The sequence below is a fragment of the Muntiacus reevesi genome, chromosome 18 (assembly GCF_963930625.1).
Source record: "Muntiacus reevesi chromosome 18, mMunRee1.1, whole genome shotgun sequence".
Taxonomy (NCBI): Eukaryota; Metazoa; Chordata; class Mammalia; order Artiodactyla; family Cervidae; genus Muntiacus; species Muntiacus reevesi.
In genome coordinates this window covers 26448523-26475058 of record NC_089266.1, presented here as the reverse complement: position 1 = coordinate 26475058, position 26536 = coordinate 26448523, and the positions used below count along the sequence as shown (strand labels likewise).

Sequence of the window (26536 nt, the reverse complement as noted above, 5' to 3'; positions counted from 1 at the left end):
AGCCCAACCACAAAGTCAGTATGGCCAGGATTTGGCCGCAGGGAGGAGAGAACAACCATTGGCTAGGAATTTTGAGAGAGAAGTTTACTTTCTAGATGGCCAGGGGTCAGGGAAAAGATTGTAAAACTTAGAGTAGGGAAGCCATCAGAACTGAGGTTCAGTCGACAGTGGCTTGGTCAGAGTAGGGAGGGCCGTATACAAATATTAGGCAGATGAGTATGATGTCAAAACAAGGGAAGGAGTTAATTAGCATATGCAAAGGTTTAGGACAGTGCTTTACACAAATGTTGGTGATGGTGGTGATGGTAATGATGATGATGATGATGATAATGGTATTTTGTTAGCCAGGATCTGGGGTTCAGGAACAGGATTTCAGTTCCTTAGAGCCGAAGTAATCAGAGTGGGCTTTGATGCTTTATAATTTTTTCCCCCATAAGGCTGGGACCAGTATTGCCAACTTTTAAATTTTGCCATATGAGGCCATTCAAACAACCAAAAACTTATCACCCACCGTCACTCTGGTTTTGTAAAAGAAAGGCTTTTTGCCAAAAGTAAGACAGACATAATTTCAAACTAGCCATTTAAATTGGAAACAAAAATTAACTTGACAAATGCTCGTTTACATTGTCTTTTTCTCAGAGGGCAGCTGATAGAGCCCAGAGAATGGGTGGTGGGTAGAGGAGAGTTTAGAATATATTCAGGGCCAGGATGATCTTGGAGGCATGGTTACAAGGAACATGACAAAGACGCTATGGCCATGTGCAAGTTGTCTGTGCTGGCCCTGAGCCGTCACGCTGACTGAAGCCATCCACATCTTCACTTGGCATCTCTGAAATCCTGTGCAGACACCCCAGGACACTTACTTCCTGCCCAGCCTGCTCCCACACCATTCCAGGGCCACCTGGGTCCTTTCCCACTTACAACCTCCCTCTTGCCCTTTGGAACTGACTCCTGAATTCACTTTCTTCATTTTGACCTTTGGAACTCTCTAAGGGCCTTGGCTGGAACCTACCTCCTGGCTCCTCCTGCTCCCACTGGTCTTTGAGTAGACACCCTGCCCCATCCCTACCCTTGGACCTCAGCCTTGGCCCTTGTCCTCAATTGCTGGGGACCTTCATGGAATATTGGAGCTCAGATCAGCCTTTGCATCCACTGATCCAGCACTTCTTCCACCACATTCTTCTGTTCTCCTGTGTTTGGTTCGGAGAGGCCCTATTGGCATGAGGAACAGAGAAGACTGAGTCTCAAGTTTGGTCACAATCTGTAGAAACTAATAGGCTCCAGAGCAAGAAGCTAAATGAGTAATTAACCCACATCCATGTGGAAGACTGTCTCTTGGATTTGTCTGGAAACTCTGAAGCAGGGACAGATCCTGATCACCTTTTATTTCGTATTTTATTTCCTACTGGCCCCCAACCCTCCATGCCCAATCCTTCCCCCAAAACTAACTAGCCAAGTCCATTCACAATATATTTGTTGCCTTGAATTTGATTCCTTCATTTAATATACATTTACTGCGCACTTGCCAAAAATGAGCTACTCTGATAGGCACTTGGAGAGATACTAAGAACTAAGACACGGACACTGCCCTCAAGGAGCCTTCTACCCAATAGGGAGGAGGGTGCACACCCACAGAACTAAAAATGAAGTAGGAAATACATAATGTTTCCAAAAAAGCAGGAAGGCTGAGCTGAACTGGTTTTACCTCCAAGTGCTTGGATGGTTTGGCCCTCTGCATCAGCCCAGCCAGGAAAAAGAAATCTCCCTACTGGGGCTCCAACCACATCCCAGTGGCTCATAAATGCAGCTCTGAGCTGAGAGCCTGCATCACAGTGATTTGTTTTGTTTCCAGAAAGGTTTTTCCTCTTCAGCTCCTCATTTGCCTGGGTCAGCTAGCACTCCTTCTCCCTGACCTTACTCCCACACTCATCCTAAATAAGACAAGACCTTTTCTTAAAAGCAATCACAAGATAAGGGTGCCGTTTATGTGTTATTTTCATTAATTGATTGGTGCTTATTTTTTATACTGCATTTGATTTGCCTTGTATTTTCTTTGTTGAAGCCTGAAGCTTGTTTAAGCAAATGAGCACATAAAAGGGGGAAACAAATCAAAGAAACACTAAACTCAAAAAAAAAAAAAAAAAAAAATCAGCTGATTTAGTACCAGTGATGAAGTTTCCCAAGAAGAGAAGCCAGAGCAGTTTGGGTAGGAATATCTATCTTTCAGGCCAGTGATACTGATCAGGGGTTTCCATAACTTGCTGTATACCTCACCATTAAATGACACTAGCAGTGAGTCAGACTTCCTATGGGGCCACAGGGTATGTCCATCCCCAGGGGGGTTTGTGCTGTTGCCCTTTGGTGGTCTGCCAAGCTGGGAAGCTACTTCTGGTGGGCTGCCTTCCAAGCTGTGCACAGTCTTTCAGGGTAAGGCTCCTCAAATTTCCACACCCTTTTGGTGGTAGCATTATCTATCACTTTCTTCCTCATTTATAGCTGTATTGAGTGGGGCAGACTGGGCTGAGAGAAAGAATTGAATTCCCAAATCAGAAGACCTGGGTTCTGGTCTTAACCTTGACAAATACCCTAACTTCTCTGGGATTATGTTTCCCTGAATCAAAATTCAATGATACTATGTATGCTTATTTAATTTTAACTATTTAAATATAAAGTAATTAAATTCATTGTTAAAAGTGAAGATGGTACTGAAATACATCAAGAGGTCCCTCACCTCTACCCACCATCACCTCCAGAAATAACCACTCTAGTTGCGTGAGCAACCTTCCAGAAATTGCCTATGCCCATACAAAGGTTATCACTAGGTATGTTTTGATCTCATCTATTATAGTTTCCAAGGTTGCTATTGTTGTCTTAGTCACTCAGTCGTGTACAGCTCTTCACTACCCCGTGGACTGTAACCCGCTAGGCTCCTCTGTCCATGGAATTTTCCAGGCAAGAATACAGGAGTGGGTTGCAACTACAGACGGCTAATAGCTGTGTAATTTCTGTTTCCAAGATAAGACGCTATCTTCTTAACACATTTTATTATTTTGGCATCAAGAAAGGTTTATGCTTTTTGGTTTTCTGTGGTTTTTAAAAATTCATTTTTTCTAGAAAATTCCAGAGATAAGGAAGAGGTATACAGCTGGCTTGTACAGAGCTGACAATTAATTATGCATATCTTTTCCAAACTCTTCACTTAGTAATATCACATTAGCAGCTTGAAAGCAGCCATGGAAGGAGTATTTAAACCACAGAAACCGGGGTACGTGCTAATCAGGTGGCCTACGTGCTCAGTTGCTCCAGTCATTTCAAACTCTTTGTGACCCTGTGGACTGTAGCCCGCCAGACTCCTCTGTCCATGGGATTCTCCAGGCAAGAATACTGGAGTGGTTGCCATTTCTTCCTCCAGGGGATCTTCCCCACCCAGGATTGAACCTATGTCTCCAGCACCTCCCGCATTGCAGGCGGATTCTTTACTGCTGAGCCACTAGAGAAGCCCAGAAACTGGCAAATGCTACAAACCAGGACTCCCCCACCCCGTCCAGTTTACCAGCATATTGCTGGGCAATGTGAAGATCGTGATTTAGCAACCCAAGAGGGTCCAATAGTGCTGTGTAGTTTGACAGCCTTTGTGGAGTCAAGAGAACTGGATTTGTAGCCTATGTTCTTGCTGGCAAAAGATAATAGAAGCTTAGACAAGATCATGGAAAGAGAAAAATAGACTTACAACTCCTCTACCCAGCTGTCCTGAAGTGAACATTTCACATCTTTTAGGCCTCTGTGATAGAGGTTAGAATAATGGCCTTCATGAATCATACCCCATGTGCCTATATCCCTATGCAGTGTGATGTTGCTGCTCCGCCACGAAGAGTTCAAGTCTATATTTTTTAATTTATTTTTATTGAAGTATAGTTGAATGACAATGTTGTGTTAATTACTGCTGTATAGCAAAATGACTCAGTTATACACATATACATTCTTTTTTGTATTCTTTTCCATTATGGTTTATAACAGAATACTGAATATAGTTCCCTGTGCTATACAGTAGGACCTTGTTGTTTATCAATGTCAAGTATCCTTTTACATCTCCTTGAATATGAACTGGCTTCATGACATTTTTGGACCAATAGAAGATGGCAGAAATGATGTTGTACAGATTCTGAATCTTAGGCCTAAAGAGGTCTTCTAGCTTCTACTATCACCTTCTCATAACCTTGCAACCACCATACCTTGAGGAAGTTCAGTTAGCCTTCTGAAGGATGAGAGGCCATTTGGAGGACTGACAACCACCATCAACTGCCAGAGAGGTGAATAAGGCCATGTTGAACCTTCCAGCCCAAGTCAGATGTCTGAAGCCATATGAATGATCACAGGTGAGACTAATAGAACCACCCAAGTAGCCAATTCACAGAATGTGAGACACCACAAACCATTGTTTGAAGTCACCAAGTTTTGCTGTGGTTTGTTAGCTACCTGAAACAATTTCAAAATCTAGAGAATGCAGAGAGCCTGGAAAGTTGAATGCCTCTCTCTGCTGTGGATACATCCCCTCTAGAGCTGATAAATCCTAGGGGCTTCCCAGGTGACTCAGTGGGTAAAGAATCCACCTGCAATGCAAGAGACTTAGGAGACTCGGGTTCAATCCCTGGGATGGGAAGATCCCTTGGAGGAGGGCATGGCAACCCACTCCAGTAACCTTGCCTGGAGAATCCCATGGACAGAGGAGCCTGGTGGGCTATGGTCCATAATGTTGCAAAGAGCTGGACACAACTGAAGTGACTGAGCATGCATGCACAGTCAAGACTTATTTAAGGCGTCATTCCTCCCAGGTCTCTTCCACCTTCAAAGGAATAAAGTTCTAAATGTGAAACTGTAGGACTTTATCAAGTCATATTTATGGCCAGGACCCTCCTGCCTGCTTTTCTTCTGCTTTTTTTAATTTAAGTATAGTTGATTTACAGTGTTGTGTTCATTTCTGCTGTACAGCAAACTAATTTATATATATACATAGAGATAGATAGATAGATAATGGAGTAGGAAATGGCAACCCACTCTAGGGTTCTTGCCTGGAAAATTCTATGGACAGAGAAACCTGGCAGGTTATAGTCCATGGGGTTGCAAAGAGTCGGACATGACTGAGAGCATGAGCACAATATATACATATAGATATATATCCTGGAGGAGGAAATGGCAACCCACTCCAGTATTCTTGCCTGGAGAATTCCCATGGACAGAGGAGCCATATACATATATATATAATATATGTATATGTATACATATATATATATTCTCTTTCATATATTCTTTTCCAATATGGTTTATCACAGGATATTTAATGTATTTCCTTATGTTATCCAGTAGGACCTTGTTGTTTATACATTCTATATATTATAGTTTGCATCTGCTAACCCCAAACTCCCAATCTACCCCTCCCCCACCCCCACTCACCTTGTCCTGCCTGCTCTTCAGAAGCAGCTGCTTCCTTAAGCAGCTTCCAACCTGCCTATTAAAGGCCTGCCTTTCTCAGGTGAGAAGGGGATGGGGCACACCCTAACTCACAGGAGACTGATCTGGTCAATGATGCTGAGGAAATTTTGAGGAGACACTAGGACATATCTAATCTTCTTTGTAGTGAAACAAAACAAAATGATCTCAAACCACAAATGAGGTACTGAAGGGGAAATAAATAAAAATTGCAAAGATGACAAAATGTTGGGTCATACCTCTAGGTCATGCATTATATATGGCAGTTACATAAAGACAGTAAAAAGTCATGTGGATTCCATAGTGTTTGACCTCTTTCGAGGTCTTTACATTGTTCTGAAAGTTTCTGTTTCCCTCACTAGACTGGAAGCCTCTTGACAGCAAAGGATCAAGAGTTATTCATCTTCATGACTGGGAGCCTAGAACAGGGCTTTGCACAGAACAGGCATTCAATTAATGCTGTTGAAGAAAAATTCAAGCCCAAAGAGCAGGGTGAAGAACACTGAAGGCAATAGGTCTCATGGTTTTAAAATATCGAAGGGTTTGAAATGTCTGCAGAGGTGCCAGGAGAGCATGGATCTGAACCTCTCAAAATGACTGCAGACTTGACCCTCCAGAAACTTGTCTCCTGAACCCCACCTCAGGCAGGAGCTCATGCCCTCACCTGGGATACTGGTAACTTCAAGGTGAGGCTACAAATCCTCAGAGTGTGGGAACACCTTGAGCTCCCTTACTCACCAACATTATTCAGAGAAGCACATGGTGAAACTTGTCTGTGCCCCAGAGCCAGAGCCCGGGAGTTGTGGCTTTCAACCCCAGTTGTCCTGAGACAAAGTCTACAGTGCAGGAGAGACTCTGACAGGTGGCACATCCTCAGGGACCTTCCCCACACATTTGCCAGTGGCCTCATCAATTTGTCATTCTCACCGACGGGCACCTGCCCTCTCAACTCCTCCCTCTAGCCTCCACCCTTAGGGCTGGGTGCTTCAGAGGCTCCTAGGCACCACTCTGTGTGAATATGGTTGCCCTGTGAAATGATTTCCCCTTTTTCTACTACTCTAGTTCTGCTTTGTACATCTGGAGATAGGGCCCAAAAAAGTGGTCCATTGAACCAAATTGCTTAACAACCCCTTGTCACTTTATTCTCATCAAAAGGCTTACTATCTGGCACTCGGAGGTGCCCTGTCTCCAGAAAGAAGAGCAAGAAAGGAGGGATGGGAAAAAAAAGAGAAACATTGCCTAACAACCTTCCCAGTTTCCCCCATTACCTGTAGAATAAAGACCAAGTCCTTTTCTGGTATGCAAAGCCCTCCCCAGGCTGAGCTCACCCATAATTGCAGCCTTATCTCTGCCTCTCCCCTCTCTGACTTGACAACCACAGTGGAATCCACATCAGGCTTCTGCAGCTTATACGCTGAAATATCCTTTTCCCTTCCCTGCCCATAAAGTGATATCTACCCTTCAAAGCCTCCCTCTTCTTTATGATACCTTCCCCTCCTCCCAAGCAAAGACAGTCTAGCCAAGTGCCAACAGCCCCACAATCTGTCGGGTAAGGGAGCAAAATCACTCATTCGCTCAGTCATTCATTCAGTCAAGTGCTCACTGAGAGTTAGGTTTTGTGCTTGTTTCCAGGGATACCAGAGGGAACAGTTCCTACCCTTACAGACCTTACAGACAGCAGTTGAGTAATTAGCTACACGGGAGTTATGAGGGTAAAGAGGAGGGCTTTGCTCTAATAGTGAGGGTGGGGACAGCTTCCTTGGAAGAAGAGAAATAACAGTTGGAAGCTAAGTAGAGGTTAATGAGGTAGGGAAAGCAGCAGACGGGGGTGTGGGGGTGTGGTGAGAGACCCCAGGCAGAAGGACTAGTACTGAGCAAAGTGGGAGGGAACCTGGCATATTTGAGGAAGTAAAAGAGGGTGTAGGAAGGTTGTGCAAGCTCTGGGCTATGGCTGGACATGTAGGCTGGGTCCTCCAAGGGCCTTGTAGACTGTAGTGAGAGTTTTGGTCCTCTTCCTGAGAGAAATGGGAAACAATGCTGGATTTACTCTGCTGTGGGTGGGACATGGGAACATGTCCTCTTTGCTTTTTATGAAGATCTCTCAGCTGGAGAATGGGTTACCACAGGGGACAGGAGTGAAGGTAGGAGGGTCAGCAAGATGCTGAAGTAGTTCAGGGAAGGGGTGCTCAGTGGCCTGAGGAGTGACAGTTGGGCTAGATTGACTCAGCAGCAGGTTGGAAATAAAGACAAGGTGAGCAAAGAGGGTGTCCAAGATGGTGCCTCAGTTTCTAGCTTGGGAAATATCTGTAGCTCCCACTAGCCTGGGGCTTGCTCAAGCCTATGGCCCCTGTACTCAGCATGGCATCTGACAAAGAACTTGTGGAAGGGAAATCTAGGTGCCAGGAACAAAAAGGCACACTCTCTTAGGGAGGATGTTAAATTTTAGCCAGACCATTTACAAAATTCTTTTAACAAATAGATATTTAAAAGTGCACAAAACCAAATCTCTTCCAAAGTGATTAATGCTTTTGGAATGTAGGCAGATAGATGAGGCATGAACATTTGGCTCTCATTTTTAAGATAAGAGTTTGAACTGAAGGAAGCTTCTGGAAACAAGCATAATATAAACAAAGAAGTAAGCCACAAATGTAAAAATAATTTGAATATAAATCATATATAATATATAATAAATATTAAAATATGTTTAATGTATATTTTAATTGCCTTCTCACTGTGAAAAATGCAAGCAATATGTAAAGAATGAAATTAAAGTGAAGAGTTCCTTCACCCAACTCCAATTTTAACCACTTTTTCCTCTGCACCAAAATGTTTTCCACTTTTAATAGAGATGAAATTATTCAATATTCTTCCATGCTTTCTTATCTTCTCAGTCAGAGTCATAAGAAAACATGATTTAGGGTCAAGGTCAATCCACAGGCTCAGGAGCCAAATCACAAGGGTTCAAATCCAGCTCTGCCACTTACCAGCTGTTTGATGTTGGTGGTTTAGTTGCTAAGTCGTGTCCAACTGTCGTGACCCCATGGACTAGCCCGCAAGGCTCCTCTGTCTATGGGATTCTCCAGGCAAGAATACTGGAGTGGGTTGCCATTTCCCTCTCCAGAGGATCTTCCCGACACAGGGATTGAACCCATGTCTCCTGCATTGTAGGCAGATTCTTTACCGACTGAGCTATGAGTTTGATCTTAGATGGATGATTTATCCCACTGCGGCCTCAGCCTCCTTATCTGTGAAACAGCACAAACTATGGTATCTTCCTCAGAGGATTCTGTGAGGATTAAATGAATGTAAAGCACAGAGACCAATACTTAGTACATACTATCTTTCCCCCATCTGTATGATTCTATCTCATCAACAGCTTCAAAGTACAAGATTTATAAACATTATTTAACTATCCTTTATTGATGTTCATTTAAGCTGCTTCCATTTTCTTTGCAATTCTAAACAGTAAGTATCTTTAAGGATATATCTTTCTGCATACACGTGGGCATTTTTGTTCTCACTACAAAATGGCATCAATTTTCACCCCCACTCTCATACTGAATTTGAATTTCCATTAGAGTGCCCTTTCCTCACTTCTTTGGTCAACAATTAGCAATTTTTAGTAAGTTCTGTTAAACCAATGGACATGATAAAATATCTCACTGTTTTCATTTTTGTTTTCCATTTATTAGTGAGAGTGAATGCCATTTTATGTGTTTATTAATAAGCTTTATTTTTTTTTTCAGTGAATTGGTTCCATTTTACTGTGGTTAATTTCCACTGAGTTTATATATCTTTCTATTGTTGATTTGTAGAAGTTCTTTACATATTATAAATATTAATCTTTTGTTCTCTGGTTAAGGTGCAAACAGTTTCTCTCAGTTGGCCATCTGTCTTTTAGCATTGTTTATCAATATTAGTTATACCAAAGATTTAAGTGCTTATTGGTTAATCTTTTTGTTAAGAGATAAATCTGTTTATCCATAGTCTATCTATTAATCTTTCCTTTGTGGTTTTTAGGATCTGCACCCTCCTTAGGCCTACCCAAATCGAGGTTTTCAAAAAGTTTGTATGTTTATTTCTTATTGAGTTTTAGACTTTAAAAATATTTTAATCTTTAAACTAATTGGAATTTTTGTGTATGATGTGCTATAACTTCCTTCCCCTAAATTCAATAGCTAATTGTCCTAACACCATTTTTCCCCACAAATTATTGTATTTATAAATATATTATATTTATTATTATACTAAATCATTAGTATAAACCAAGTTCCTATTTAATGGGATATATATTTCAGGACTCTGTTTTGTTCTCATCCATTTGGTTTTTCCTACATCAATATCACAGTTTTTATTATTAGATTTTTTATATCTTTGTTGTATGTCTTGATATATAACAGGAGGTGCTCCTCTCGTCATTCTTCTATTTCAAAGTGTTCTTGGCAATTCTTGTGCTTTTCTCTTCCACATGAATGTTGGAATCAGTATATCCATAAAAAGTTCTGGCGGACTGTCAATAGGGATTAATTTGAAGAAGAATTAATGTCTTTTAAATACTGAACTTTTCATCTAGGAATATAAACTGTTTCTCCATATTTGATACTTGTATGTCCTTCAATAAAGTTTCATAGTTTTCTTCATTATAGGTTGTGTATGTGCTCAGGCGCTAAGTCATATCCCACTCTTTGGGAGACCCTGTGGATGCTAGCCGACCAAATTCCTGTTGTATATTATAATATTTGATCATTTATTCCTAAATGCCATATAGATTTTTTTCCATATAGATTTTAATTAATGTAAATTACATCATTTTTCTATATTTCCTAATTTATTATTGCTTTTGTACAGAATAGCTATCCAATTTTTCATATATTTATGGGGTTGCAAAGAGTCCAACACGATTGAGTGACTGAACAACAATATTTTCTAATTACCATATTTATCTTTCATAAGCTACAATCATATTCTAAGGTGTTGGTGTTAGATGTTTTGGATAAATATTCATATCACGGTAATTAATACCATTTATCCCTTCACATGTTGATGTACGCCTCTTATTTCCTTCTCTTTATTTTTTTCTGAATTATCTTTTTTCTTTCTTTAGATTTGGCTGCGCTGGGTTGTCGATGCTTTGTGTGGGCTTTCTCTAGTGGCGGTGAGCAGGGGCTACTGTTCATTGAGGTGTGCGGGTTTTTCAATGTGGTGGCTCCTCTCCTTGTGGACCACATGCTCTAGGCACGGGCCTTCAGTAGTTGGGGCACAAGGGCTTAGTTGCTCCCGAGGCATGTGGAATCTTCTGAGACCCAGACTGATCCCATGTCCACTGCACTGGCAGGCAGATTCTTATCCAATACGCCACCAGGGAAGTCCTCCTTTTCTTTCTTATGATAGTGACTGGGTACTACAGACTTGTTTAATGATAACAATGGTATCAACTCGGTTTATCTCAATCCTAACTTTAAAGAAAATGTTTTTAATACTTAATTGTTAAGTAATACTTAAGTAATACTGCTGTAGGTTTCTGATGGAGATATCAAGTTAAGGATGTTTTCTTCTCTACTTCACTTAAAAGAAGTAGTTGTTGCTGTCTCCAATCATGAAAAGGTATTGGATTTTATCAAAGGCTTTGTTTTTTTTTTAGTATCCATTGAAATGATCATTTCCCTCTTTGGTGTATCAATGTGATGAACTGCATCAACAAATAACCTTGCATTACTGATATTTGAATCATCTTTGCATCACTTTTAATACACTGATTCAATTTGCTAATATTTCATTTAGAATTTTAAAAATTTATGTTTTTTAGCAAATTGAGCCTTTGGTTTTCTTTTTTTGTTATTGTTCTATGCTTGTTTACTATAGTATCAGCATTATGTCAGCTTCATGGCATGAGTTGGTTAGATCTTACCATAAAACCACCTTGGTCTCTTTTCTGCGGTAGATCTTAAGCTACTTTTTCTCCAACTTTTTTTCATGGCTGGTGGTATATTTAGGTTTGATACTATTTTTAAGGGAATTAAGATAATTTATATACTCCCTGAAAATTCTAAGTTTAATCCAGATTTAATCCAGTCGTAGATAATATTATCTTAATTCTTTAATAGCCTCTGGTTCTATAATAATGTTTTCTTCTTTTTTCTAATATTGTCAGTTTGAGTCCTCTTCCCTTGAATAGACTGTAAAATTTTTATCTTATAGGTCAATCATCAGCATTTGATTTTGGACATCTTGACATTTACTTTTTATTTTATCAATTTCTGTTGTATCTATAAAGAATGAGTAACAATTCTTATATTCTACTTAGGTCTGTATTACTTCTCTTTTTCTAGCATCCTTAGTTTTATGCTCCAATAACTTCAGTTTCAGTTTTTCTTATTTTCTAATAAATGTGTTTAAGTTAATAAATTTGCCTCCACTTATCTTTTTTTTTTTTTTTGCATATACAGAATTTGGTATGTAGCATCCACATTGTCATTAATCTAAAATAATCTGTTGTTTCAGTTTTACTTTTCCTTTTGTTGTTGTTCAGTCACCAAGTTGTGTCCAGCTCTTCAGGACCTCATGGAAAGCAGCATGCCAGACTTCCCTTTCCCTCACCATATCCAGGAGTTTGCCCAAATTCATGTCCATCGAATCGATGATGCCCTTGAAAACTTTCCTACTTAAGTACAAACTATGTGAAATTTCAGGTTTGACTTCCTCTTTAATGTAAAAGCTATTTCAAAAAGTGTTTTTAAATTACTTTTAAAGTGAATAGAATTTTTTGCTATATTTGTTGTTAATTTCTAGTGGTAATGTTCTACAGACAATTTAGGTCATAAAATTTCTACTTTGGCGTATTTATGAAAATTTCTTTGCAATACATAACCCAGGCAATTTAAAATTATTCCATGGACATTTGAAAAGAATGTCTATTCTTGGAAAATCCTGCAAGAACACAGATATTTAATCAATATATAAAGTAAATAAATATTATACTTTTTCTATAATTCAGTTATTCCCTTCTGGTTTTTCTCTCCATTCATAACTTCTGGAATTCCTACTTAGGTCAACATCAAAATTAATAGAGCTATTTTACATGTCACTTAGTATTTTTTCATATTAACCACATTGAGAACAGAAGCACAGATTTAACTTTAGAATCCAGATACTACTGAGCATGTGAACTCATCTGTGATTGATTGTGTAAGTACTGACCAAATTATAAAATTTAACAGGTTAAAAGAACAGCATATATTGGGATACAGATTACCAAATAGCAGAATACTGAATTTTATGAAACTTGTAAAGTCAGCTTAGCCAAATATTTCATTAAGCACCCTGTGAATAGGCAAAGGCACAGATAGTAGAAGCTATTTCCCTACTCTCATGGCAACACAGATCTCTTATAGAGACAGGACACACACCAATGCAAGATAGCTAAGTAACCAAAAAAGGCAGCACACACTTTCATGCCAAAATAAATGGCCTAGCCAATAAGAGCTACTGCAGTCCAGGGAGTGGGCAGATGGGGGGTGTGGACACAAGACTGCTTATGTAGAAACCTAACTCCAACTAGTTTTAGCCAAAAAGGAACTTATTGTTAGTTCATCAGTATTTGATACCTCTTAGTCTCAACCTCAGGTTCTCTTAGCCTCACCTTCTCTCCTTCCAGCTGTCACTGCTGTGACTAGCTCTGCACAGGCTCTGATTAACACCACACAGATACAATCTGATGTCTCACCTCACACTGTGTCCCTTGCCTCCTGCCTAGGGACCTCCCAGTTGCCACCGAAGTGCATGGCTTCCAATGTCTAAGACCATAAATATGGGAGAGTTAATGTGCCATGATATGAATCTTGATCAGTGGGAGATAGCAAGCAGTGTATAAATTCTTCACCCCTTCTTTCCTCAAATAGATTGTCCTGGAATGCAATTTATGTAGCTTCTTGGAGGAGGCTGACTGGCTCAGCAATGCAAAATTTTATTTGTTCTCCCTCCTCCCCTGTCTGATTTCCCTTGTCCCTCATTCCTGCTCCTTGAGCTTTCATTCCCAATTAAAGTGGTAACACAAAGCTTTTTAGCTCTGCTCTTTGGGAGAAATTTGCTTTGATATCCTGAAGCTGAAAGTCCAGATAGAGGTGATTCAGGGCCACAGAGCCTATTTCCAGGATTTGGTGTTTCTCCATGTTTTGCCTAGGTTACTTGCATCCTCTGACAGCTCTTTCCTGATGGCAGTAAGATGGCCTCAGGAGCCTCAGATATGAACATTCTAGGTTCATATTTCATGGCAAAGAGTCCTTATCCCTAACACCTCAGATAGAAATCACAGAACTGAAGGTTATTGGTTTCGATTGGCCTAATAGGGCAGTGGTCATCCCTGAACCCATCATAGTGGCCAGGAGAATGCCATATCCTACTTTTAAACTAAATAGTGGGTCTACAAGGATAGAGAGTGGGAGAGGGATGGATGCTCAAACAAAAATCAGGGCTATGCAGGAGGAATGGGAATGAATGTTGTTTAAAGTAGCAACAAACATGCAGCACAGACAGGAAAGGTAGAGATAAAAGAAATGAGCTTTCCTGAAACCCCGGTAGAATTCTCCACAGAGAGTTTTTAGGTTTTTCCCAAACCAAAAGATTTTGGCTTATACCATGCCATAGAACTCTTTTGTTTCAAGGTGGATAGAAATACTGGTCTATAGGCAAGGCCTATTATTTCCTTCCTAAAAGACAAAGTATTTCATCTTCAGAGTAACCAAACAATTGAAGAGCATCCTACTCTATGGAGTGATCAAAGCAACTGCACACCTCCTGACAAGGCAGTCCTGTGTGACAAGCACTATACTGGGCTCTGGGGTTCAGTGCTTACTAAGACTGGTTCCAAACAGAATTCCAATAATGTCATTTCCCAACTGAAAAGTAATCAATATCTTCCCATCCATTAAAGCAAAATCTCAACTTTCTAACCCTCGGTTATCAGTCTTCTGCCTACCCAGCCTTCTCTCTAGATTCTCATCTTCTGAACTTAAACACCAGCCACTCTGAACCGCTTATCCTTTCCCTAATATTCTTTGTTCTTTCCTTGGATTAGGCGACTGCAGAGCAAAGTCATCAATCAGTCTATGTCAACTGACTATAAGGCAGACCTTATGTGCCAAGATACAAAAAAAGTGTAAGACATGGTACCTGCCCTAAAAAAATAAAAATCTTGGAATTAATCTAACATAGGAGACAGGACACAAATCATGGGAAGTTACATAACCTAAGAATTAAGTAACACCAAGGCATGAGATTTGAGAGACATTTTGAAGGTGGGAATGACAGGTGGGGGTGACTGTATTTGAGAGAAAAGTGTGTTAATATATTTGTTTATAGTTTAAAAGTAGTTTCACATATTTTCTTACTTGAGCTGAATCAAATTTTTATCAGCTGTAAGAATCAAAGTAAGAGGAGGATGAGAGGTGAAAGGTCAGGAAAGGAGAGAGGAAAGGAAGAAGGAAGCAAGACAATGTGAACATCTATGTACGGTGTTACTGTTCACAGAGAATTTTCACCACACCAATGAGGCATCATTTCATTTGATTCTCACACAGATCAGAGGGTAATTATTGCATCTATTTAATACATGAAGGCTAAGACTCAGCACAGTCATACTCAACTATTAATAATATCTGGCAGAACAGGATGCAAATACAAATCCTCTGGTCTCAAGTTCATAAGTTTTTACTACACTCAACTACAGCTGAGAGAGGAAGTTGAGTATATTCTATGTCATTGAAAGAACATGAAAAGTCAAAAGGGAATATTCCAAGTAGCTATCAGTAAACAATGTGAAAAGTGACAGAAAGATCAAGGAGAAGCACCGAGGAAAGATGGTTAGAACTGTTTTGCTTTGCCTTTTATTTTTTAAGCATTTGAGTCAGACTGAAATGTTAAAAAATTAAGCAATAGATTGGAAATCAAAGTTGTAGGCATCAAAATAAATCACATGTTTAAAACATCTGGGCAATTTCTAGACTGAAATTTAAGATAGAATCATGTTCAGCCATGTATTTGGCACACAGTATGTGAGATGCTCATACAAATTGAAGAGAAAAACAAAGACCTCTAATGGAAACACAGAGCAAAGGCACGAATAGAAAATTCACTGAAAGAGTAATACAGGCTCTGATAAAATGTGAAAATATGTTCATCCTACATATGTTCAAAGAAATGCAAATTAGAACAAAGAGATGCCATTTTATTTATCAAATTATCCAAGAATAGAAAAAAATGTATGAAACAGGCAAAATTATACATTGGGAGTATTAAGTAATATAATCTTTCATGAAAGTGGAGAATTATGTATTAAGAACCTTAAAAAAAAAATCCTTTCTCTCAGACCCAGTAAATTCACTTGTAGAACTATCCCAAGGAAATAATCAGGGATGTAGTTAAAGACATATATAAAAATGTTTGATTAAATATGATTGTTTTTAATACAGAAAAATTCTCAACATCCTACATGCTGAGCAATGACTAGATTATCCTAAATCACAGAATGCAGTCATTAACAATGATAACCATGACAACGCTTAATGTCAGAAGAAATTAGAAACAATGTAATGCTAAATGAACTGCAGATATGAAACTGCATATGCAGTAGAAACTCATTCAGAAAGAAATGGAGCAGAATGCTTACAATGGTTATCACTGTATGGTGAGATTAAAGATGATTACTATTTTCTTATTTTTATTTTCCAAATTTTCTACAATGAGCATTTCAAGGTTTTATAATGAGAAAGAAACCCTGATATTTTAGACTTCAAAATATTTGTTTTTGAAGATTCAAGTTCAGGTTTCCTTAAAAGATGTTAAATTGGTAATTTTGTTGAGAATATGCTCCAGCTGTAAATCATGGAGCATTTAATGTGGATTAAAAAGTAGACCTAACCCAGGCAGTTACTAGGTTTGGTTGGAGCCCTTATCTCTGTGATTATCTTGCATTTTCTTTATGGTTTTATAAGAAGGCTGTTGCCGTGCCTGTCATCAGACTTGTGTTAAGGTAGGGAGAAGGTAGACAGTGTCCCAGTGGTGATCTAAAAAAACGATCCCAAATTATTTGTCATTTCCCCCTTGAAAGGTAAGGGTCTATGTGCTTTCTTCTTGGATCTAGACAGGCTTATGATTACTTCAACCAATAGACTATAGCAAAAGTGGTACTTTATGATTTCTGAGGCCTTGCAGCTTCCAACAGGCTCTCTTACAATGTTCATTATCCAGAAACTCCCTCTTAAGATGCTTTCTCTCACAACCGGCTGCCAGGCTGTGAGAAGCCCAAGCCACAAGGAGAGTTCAGAGGCCATGTGTAGGTGCTGGAATCAACAGTGCCAACTGAGCCTAGGCTTTGGGTCATCCCAGCCCAAATACTAGACATGTAAGTGAAGAAGCCTCCAGATCCATACTGTCCAATTCAGGAGCTACTGGCCACATGTGGTTATTTATATTTACATTTAATTAAAACTAAATAAAATAAAAGCTTCAGTTCCTCCGTCACACTGAACACATTTCAATTGCTCAACAGCTTCATGGGGATAGGGACTACCATACTGCACAGCACAGATATAGCATCTTTCCATCATTGGAGAAGGCTTCCCAGGTGGTGCTAGTGGTTAAACACACACACGCACACACACACACACACACACACACACACACACACACGCCAATGCAGGAGACATAAGAGACATGGATTCAATCCCTGAGTCGGGAAGATACCCTGGAGGAGCGGATGGCAACCTACTCCAGTATTCTCGCCTAGAGAATCCCATGGATGGGGGAGCCTGGTGGGCTATGGCTCATAGCATCACAAAGAGTCAGACACTAGCAGGTACACATGCATCATTGGAGAAAGTTCTATTAGACTATCCCTCTCCAAATGATTCCTGATTAAGTTTTCCCAGGTGATGCCTGTTTACGTCTCGTTGGCAGGACAGCGTCACCCTTACTGCAGTGAAGTCTGGGAAGATAACATATTTAGCTCTTATAGCCTCTTTAGGCAGGCAGACAAGAGGAAGAAGGGGAGAGGGCATGGGAAATGGGTGACATAGCAACAATGTCTGCTACCACTGTGTGTGTGTGCTGTACTTTAGTCACTCAGTAGCGTCCAACTCTTTAGGACCCCATGGACGGAAGTCCGCCAAGCTCCTCTGTCCATGGGGATTCTCCAGGCAAGAATACTGGAGTGGGTAGCCTTCCCCTTCTCCAGATATATATATATATATATCCAGAATTGCAGGGTCATGTTATCTATTTCATAAAATAGAATTATGCATGTATTTCTATCTTAAGCAGTGCCGCACAACAGTAGATGCAATCTATGCCTTAAATATATATTATTATAATATTTTCAATTTTCATTAACCAAGTGTGCCATGGATGAAATCTATAATTCATATATTTAAAGTAATAACATTGGCTTATGGAAAGTTTAAATAAATGTGCTTTTTACTTAGAAATGTTGTTAACACTGTATCACTCCTAGAATTTGCAACTATAATCTGTTGCTAAGCTCAAAATCCTCATTCTTGGCTAATAAAAAGAAATTTCAAAATTTTGTTTGGGTTTTTGTTCATCAAGATAATAGGAAGAAAGCAAGTTATAAGAAGACATTCTCCTATCAGACCAAGTTGCCTGTTCCAAAGATAAATGGGTTTGTTCAGTGTTATCTAGTTATCTTATAATTATAAATATGTGTGTTCCCATCTCTTGGAGAATGTATGGCTCTCCTCTACTAACCCATATGAGAAATCATAGGAAACCACACTGAGTTTCCGTAAGTCATAAGTCCATATCTTCTTTTGGGAAATGTTCAGGAAAGAATCGGTATACTTAGCTTTAATAACACAATGATTAGCTTAAAATTGTTCCTTATTAACAATTTTTTAAAATGTGCATGCTATGGTTTATGTTGCATGACTGTCTAAAAGAAAGGAATAACCATAATGATACAAACACCGTTACATTTGCATATTGCCTAGTTTTCAAGAAAACATAAACGTTTATTCCCTAGACTCAAAAATGAGCCTTAGTAAATACAGATCATGTGATGGTGATTCATCCATAATCTTGTCTCAGTTTGCAATAAAGTACAAGGAGAATTAGAAAGTTTAGGATATATCTCTCTCAGAAATCAGGTGATGTGTGTGTATGTGTGTTTATATGTGTGAATGAGATAATAATTCAGGACACTTTCAAGAACCATTGGAACTTTATCTGTCTGTCTGTCTGTCTCTCTCTTTTTTTTTTTTTTTTGGCTGTACCAGGGGTCTTGCTGAATCTTAGTTCCCCCAGAAGGGATTGAACCCAGGCCTGCTCGTGAAAGCACCAAGTCCTAACCACTGGACCACCAGGGAATTCCTTGGAATTTGCCAAATAATCACTTTATTGTAAGGCATTGCTCCAGGAGTTGTGTGGAACACAGTGATGTGAAAGGGAAGGGCTGTGATTTTCAGTGACTATCACTTGCAGGAAGAGAAGAATACCTGTTGGTTGTGATACCACCTGAAGGTTAATAATATCAAATTCCTTTTTTCTCTATAAATTTAAATACCTATTTTAGCAGTCTACTCTCCTACACAATTCCAAAGTAATGTTAAATAGCAATAAACTGTATGTAGGATCTTTTAAAGGGCAAAAACTTGAAAAAAGGGAATTTTATGCCTTGTGACTGGCAATATTGGAAGGATATGAATCTGGTTTTCTTTGTATTTGCAATCTATATTTGGAAAAGAACTGCATTAAACACTTTAGGGGCACTGAGTTTTAAACATGGATTTTTTAAATTGAAAGAGTTAAGAAATTAGTTAATCCAATAAATATTTATAGATGAGAGAACTAAAAGTTGAAAAAATGTGTGAAATTCAGATTTCCCAGTATCTGCTCTTCAGTACTTTTTCTTGTGTGCCATTGGTATTTATTTGTGTTTTTATTTATGTTTGGTTTGAAACATTCTCATACCCTTGAGCAGCAATAACATGTTGTAAATCTAAATTTCTGATTTAAAAATTTTATTTACCACTAGTAATATTTAATTAATACCTATAAGATGGTTGCTCTCAAATTTTAAACCTGGGATTATAGATTGGGAGCATTCAGAAAAGAGAATCTGTCTTCCTTTTAGAGGATTCTTGAAAAGTATAAATAAACTTGAACAAAATTACAATTCATCTATCTCTAGTTAGATATATTAATCTCAGCCAAGCATAATATGCTCCTCTAATATAGTGATGTATTTCCAAGTTACAAATCAAGGTGTATGGCTAATTCATGGTCCTGCAATTCTGGATATTTGGTACCATATTACTGGCCTAATAGTAAGAGAAATTGGACTCTGGAGAACACGAAAAATCAACTCTTTCTCTGGATAAAACTGTTTCCCTGATATCCTATATTCTTCTAATTTCTGTGCTCAATTAAATATAAAATTAAAATAACATTTTAAAGAACAAGTGAAATATTCACTATAGAAAAAAATACAAGTGAGCAAAAGGAAGACAACACTGAACGAATAATATAAATTTTTTTGATGCAGAGGAAGGGATGTTTTAATTTAAAATGCTTTCATACTATCACAACCAAATCTCACTCTTCCTCGTTAACAACTGAAAAACCCAACTGGTTTTAAACACTAAAACAGAACTTGAGTAAAACTTCTATTTTTTAAAAATGTTGCCCTAGTTTTAGAAATCCACACAATAAACAAGACAAGTCACCGGACCACTCCCACCCTCAGCCTATTTCACAAACCCATCTTCCCTCCTCCTCTTACACACTTTGAGGCTTTAGAAATACCCTTTTTCAATTCTGTTCCTTCTAAAAGGTGAGCAGAGCGGGGCAATAAAGTCAAGTTGGACGGAAAAAGCCACGACGAGATTTTGAGTCCATAAAGCGAGTTTGTGCCCCAACAGCGCAGCTGGTCTACATGGCTGGTTTAGCCAACACCTCACTGTTCGGTGAACTGCGATTTAACTTCCTTATGGTAGTTTCAGAGTGCCGGCCTCTCCGTTTTGAGGGGAAGGCGGAGACCCAGTTGTTTTCCCAGGAAGCACTTCTTGAAGTGCACAGGAATGGGGCGAGGGGAAGGCCAGGTGACCGGCGTTTCATTCCTCGCTTCTCTTTCTCCTGCCCTTCTCTCCGCGTAGACTTTCTCTCCGTCTTTCCCTGTGCAAATTTGACGTCGGTCTCCTGGATACCAGACGGCCAATAGCCTGGTTGCTAAGGGAGAAGGGTGGCCAATCAGGCGTCGTTGCTACCCGTGAGTAATATTTTTAGCCCGAGAGGGACTCTCGGTTCCACTCCCAGCGTAACTTCGTGTATTTCTCTGCTGCAGGTTGTGGAAAAGAGAGCTTTCCCGCCCCCTTTGAGGCCCTCTCTTTCCCCGCTCCCTATGTACTCGCCCAGATTTCAACTGAAAATTATCTTAAACGCAAAACACAAGAAGGCACCGTGTTTATTATGTGTATTTACGTTAAGGTAGGCACTAGAAATACACGCATGCGTACATATACACATATACGTACACAATTTGGCATGGAGGCCTGGATTGGGACATTCGGAATAAAATGTGTTTCTTCTTAGTCGCAAGCCACCCCCACATCGGAGCTGCTGCCGGGTCGCACGGGGAGGTCTGATGTGGGATGCGGAGGCAGTTAAACTGTCACCTAGGCGGGAGGTGTGGCCAGGTGGTCTCCCTTCCCCACCCCCAGCCTGGCACGGCAACTTTGGGTTCTGCAGTCGCCCCTCTATGAATGGCGGTTGGCCTAGGCCCTTGAGGTGATTAATATTCAATCAGTACAAGAGTCCCTCTCACAGTTCCCCCTTTTTCTGGACTCTCCTGGGTGCACTGGAGGCTGATACTTGTTAGCTTGTCAACGAGTGGGCTTTTCCTTGGCCACAATCCCACAGTCTTTGTCCATTCTCCCCTCCCTCTCGGGGTCTTGGGCTCTTCTCCCTGTTCACCTCGCCGCTACGCCCCCAGCTTCGCTCCCCTCCCCCTTTCTCCACAGTTCTCCGCCTAGACCTAGAGTCAGCCGCCCCAAACCACTTCTGTCACCCTCTCTGTCATGTCTTTCCCCCAATCACTTTCCAAATTTTCTCTTAATCCCGCCCACAGTATTTGGAAGGTTATCGGTTCATTGGCCACCCTGGAGACCAAGAGGTGTGGCCTTGCCCACTCGGCCCGCCGCGGCCTGTCAGGACTTGGGCATGCGGGACTTGACCAATGGCGTCCGGGGGCAGGGCAGGGGCGGAGCCAGCGGCCAGGGTCTAGGGTACCCGGTGGGAGGGCGGGGAATGGTGACGCCACCCCGAGCTGTGTGACGCGGGGCGGGCGCGCGCATCCCTACGGGAGGGGATGGGGGTGGGGAGGAGAATATAAAACGAGAGGCGGGGCGCGCGCCGCAGCAGAAAGAGTGAAGCTCTGGCCCGGCGCGGAGTGGGTGCTCTACGGGGACACTGGACCGGGCACCCTGGGCCGGGCACCGGGCTGTGTGGAGAAGTGAGCGGGCTCGCCTGACCCCGTCCTTGCCACCCCGAGCCAAAAGGGGCGAATTCCTGAGGCCCCGGTCCTCCGCAGCCTCCTCCCGGCGGCGTCGGCGTGCAGTCTGCCCGGCCAGCTAGTCGCCGCCGACCCTTCCTTGCCCCCGCCCCGCCTCCCCTTCTCCGCCCAGCGGCCGGGTCTGTGGTGGAAGCAGCCCGTAAGTATCTAGGGGCGGCGGGCGGGGTTAAGAGGAGGAGGGGCTGCAGCGGCTTAGAGCCCCCGGCCCTCCGGGCTCGGGATGGCGGCGTCGCGGCCCGGGCGCGGTGGGGACCGACTCCCGACACCCGGTCGGAGGCGGCTCCTAGGGTCTCCGGCGCGCCCCGAAGGCGGGGCTGGCCGGCGAGTCGGGCTCGGCCGGGCCGGGTCACCGGGGAAGGGCTGTCCGGGGCGAGCTGAAGGGAATCGGGGGTTGGGGCGCCTGGGAGCAGCGGCGAGCTCGAGGGGAACGCTGGAGTCCGCGGGGCCGCCGGGCCTGAAAATGGTGCCGAGGAGCTGGTGCTCCCCGGACTCTGGCTGGGTCCCAGGAACCTCGGAGTGGGGGGCAGGGAGCGGCGGGTCGGGTTACGGCGGGGGGAGGGGAGCGGCTGACCTGGTGCGACCGGCGCCACGACCCGCCGGGTGTCCAGCCCCCGGCCCCGAGTGGTCTCTCTTCAATTTCTCGTGGCTTTCCTCCTCCTCCTCTTGCCGCTGCTGCTGTAGCGCTTGGCTCCGAAGGCTGTGAGCAGAAATCTAATGAGACCCAACTGGCTGTTTATGTAATTCTTCATGCTCCGGTCTTTAAGGCGTTGCTTTGAAACTACCTTTCGCCGAGCCTGAATTTCGCTCGACTGCACCTTCACGCAATTTGGCTTAATCAGCTGCCTTTGCCAGCACACGGGCTTGGAAAGTGTTTGTAGTTTGGGGCAGCCTGGGATTCTTCTCCCTTTATCACCACGAGTATGGAAAATGAAACAGATGGGTTAATACCAACTTGATTTTTTTTTATGTCCTTTAAAATCAACCTAAGTGTACAGATAGATCCCTTTTGCAAATATCTTGTTTGCCCTTGATCTTTTCTTATCCCCACCCAGTGCTGATCCAGCAAACGTTTAAAGGTCGACCTTATCGTACATGCCTCTTCGGCTGTTCTCTTATCATGAGAGAGAGAGTTGATTTTGAAAATCAGAATAAAACTCAGAAACCCTACCCTTTAAAAAGAATAATCAGTAAGAGTTTGAAGTTAGTTGTTTCTTTTGTTATACTTGATGAACAAGAAGTATTTTCAGATTTAGAAAAATACACATTAAATAGTATAGAGAAGAGGTTGTATCATGTACTTTGAAAATTAAAATAATTCTCCTTACATCTCACATTTTGGATTGCTTGATAATAAAGCAGATTTAAGCAGTATATGTCCAAAATGAACTGAAATACAGAATTCATTTCTAAGCTAGTGTATAGGAGTATGACCAACGTTTAAAACAAGCATATACAGGTATGTAGACAGATGTTGGTTTAGTATGGTTTCCAATAAATATTCTTTTGAGAACTGCAAGAAGAAAAGGAATATGCTGTATATTTTGAAAGTGTTTTTCCTCTTAGAACTCTATTCAGAAACAGAAAGTAAATAAAAGGGTTTTGTTTTGCACATTTTAAACTGTAGATCTTGTTTTCCCAAGATTTTGGTCTTCAATAGACAGTTTTCTATTGGTAAGTCCTTACATTTTGTGCTGATTAGATTTTTCAGACTTTCTACCTTATTAGACTTTTTCAAAACTGAAATTACTCTGGGACTAAAAAAAGGTTGTGGAACTTAACATTTATCTTACGTGGACATGTTTTCTTTTGTTTTCTATGTTTTCTTTAAGGAACAAGACCGCTTGAGGTGAAGGATATCTACTAATACCAGCACTTTGAATGAAAATTTGTTTCTCTGCCACAAACTGAACTTTTTTGTCTGTGTCTGGGGGGAGTTGAAACACAAATTTAATTTTGTGGCATAGCAGCTATGCAGCTTGAAATCCAAGTAGCACTAAATTTTATTATTTCATATCTGTATAATAAGCTTCCCAGAAGACGTGTCAACATTTTTGGTGAAGAGCTTGAAAGACTTCTTAAGAAGAAATATGAAGGGCACTGGTATCCTGAAAAGCCATACAAAGGATCAGGGTTTAGATGTATACACATAGGGGAGAAAGTGGACCCAGTGATTGAACAAGCATCCAAAGAGAGTGGTTTGGACATTGATGATGTACGTGGCAATCTGCCACAGGATCTTAGTGTTTGGATCGACCCGTTTGAGGTTTCCTACCAAATTGGTGAAAAGGGACCAGTGAAGGTGCTTTATGTGGATGATAATAATGAAAATGGATGCGAGCTGGATAAGGAGATCAAAAACAGCTTTAACCCAGAGGCCCAGGTTTTTATGCCCATAAGTGACCCAGCCTCATCAGTGTCCAGCTCTCCATCGCCTCCCTTTGGTCACTCTGCTGCTGTAAGCCCTACCTTCATGCCCCGGTCCACTCAGCCTTTAACCTTTACTACTGCCACTTTCGCTGCCACCAAGTTTGGCTCTACCAAAATGAAGAATAGTGGCCGCAGCAACAAGGTTGCACGTACTTCTCCTATTAACCTCGGCTTGAATGTGAATGACCTCTTGAAGCAGAAAGCCATCTCTTCCTCAATGCACTCTCTGTACGGGCTTGGCCTGGGTAACCAGCAGCCGCCGCAGCAACAGCAGCAGCCATCCCAGCCACCACCACCACCACAGCAGCAGCAACAGCAGAAAACCTCTGCTCTTTCTCCTAATGCCAAGGAATTTATTTTTCCTAATATGCAGGGTCAAGGTAGTAGTACCAATGGAATGTTCCCAGGTGACAGCCCCCTTAACCTCAGTCCTCTCCAGTACAGTAATGCCTTTGATGTATTTGCGGCCTATGGAGGCCTCAACGAGAAGTCTTTTGTAGATGGCTTGAATTTTAGCTTAAATAACATGCAGTATTCTAACCAGCAATTCCAGCCTGTTATGGCTAACTAAAAAAAGAAAAAAATGTACAAGTTAAAATGGTTGGGCCCAAGGGGGATTTTTTTTTTTTTAATAACCTCCTTGAGTTTTTTTTTTTTTTTTTTTTTTTAAGCTTATAGTAAGGATACATTCAAGCTTGGTTACAAAAATAAAACATGCATCATTTTTCATTGCCAACCAAGCACAAAGTTATTTTATACTGACTGTATATTTTAAAGTATACTCTCAGATATGGCCTCTTACAGTATTTAAGATATAGCAAGGACATGGCTGATTTTTTTTTTTATAAAAAATTGGCACTAATAAGTGGGTTTATTGGTCTTTTCTAATTGTATAATTTAATTTAGTACAAAGTTTGTAAAATATCAGAGGATATATATATTGTTTCTACGACATGGTATTGCATTTATATCTTTTTACTACAGTGATCTGTGACAGCAGCTTCATGTTGTATTTTTTTTACTGAAATTGTAAAATATCCATCTCAAAGACATCACCTATTCTAAAAATTGTGTACAGGATACTCCTTTAGTGGTGGAATTAAAATGTACGAATATTTGCTTTTTCAAAAAAAGTATTTTCTGTTAAAGGTTTAAAAATTTTTGCTATATATTATGGAAGAAAATGTAATCGTAAATATTAATTTTGTACCTATATTGTGCAATACTTGAAAAAATGGTATAAAAGTATTTTGAGTCAGTGTCTTACATGTTAAGAGGGACTGAAATAGTTTATATTAAGTTTGTATTAAAATTCTTTAAAATTAAAAACATTTATTGTGGTCTTTGTTTTTAAGTCTTTGCCAAAGATCTAATTCTAGAATTATGTTGTAAATGCTTATACAGCAGAAAGATCTGACTGATTGAATCACAAAGTTATAATGGAAAGCAGTTGCTCTACTAGAGCACAGATAGTAGCTTGCCATATAAAAAGTTGTGCTTCACCTGAGCAACACTTGGGACAGCTTTGTTTTTAGCAACTAACTGTTCAGTCCACATGTGTCCCCACAACAAGGGTGGTATGCTTAAGGCAAGTCAACCTTATTAAAATTGTGTCACACTAACATCTAAGATGGAGTCAGGTGATAAAATGAAATTCTCATGTAAACTGAGAGAATTTATTTGAAATGTATATGGAGAAAGAAATCATTGGATCAATTTCTATTTCTGCATGGGAGATGAATAGCTCAGAAAACTTGCTTGACAAAGCAGCTCACCTGACTACTTGAAAAAAGATGACTTAGGTCTGTTTTTACTGATCCTTACACTTAAAGACTAGTCATTGTAACTGGAGGATTTATGATTAACATCTATTCAAAATCAGGTTGTTAAATATTAGTATTTCTGCATTTTCCTATCAAAGTTTACTCACAGGTTTTGGGTTTGTTTTTTCCTGGTTTGGTACTTCAAAGATTAGTCAATGTGTCAAATTGTAGTGGCTCCTTAGGGAGGTTTTGTTGTTTTTTTTAGCCCATGAGTTGCAAG

The 26536-nt window shown here is 40.7% G+C and overlaps 1 protein-coding gene across 1 annotated transcript; it reads left to right on the top strand.

The window, feature by feature from the left end:
- Positions 1-21925: 21925 nt before the first annotated feature.
- TOB1 (transducer of ERBB2, 1) lies at positions 21926-25822 on the top strand. Its single transcript, XM_065910283.1, has 2 exons — positions 21926-22205; positions 23896-25822. The coding sequence occupies exon 2, from the start codon at positions 24036-24038 to the stop codon at positions 25062-25064; it is 1029 nt and encodes a 342-aa protein (XP_065766355.1). The 5' UTR covers positions 21926-22205; positions 23896-24035; the 3' UTR covers positions 25065-25822.
- The last annotated feature ends 714 nt before the right edge of the window (positions 25823-26536 follow it).

Bases quoted from the DNA above. Each gene is read 5' to 3' on its own strand.
- TOB1 (XM_065910283.1), top strand. From the start codon at position 24,036: ATGCAGCTTGAAATCCAAGTAGCACTAAATTTTATTATTTCATATCTG.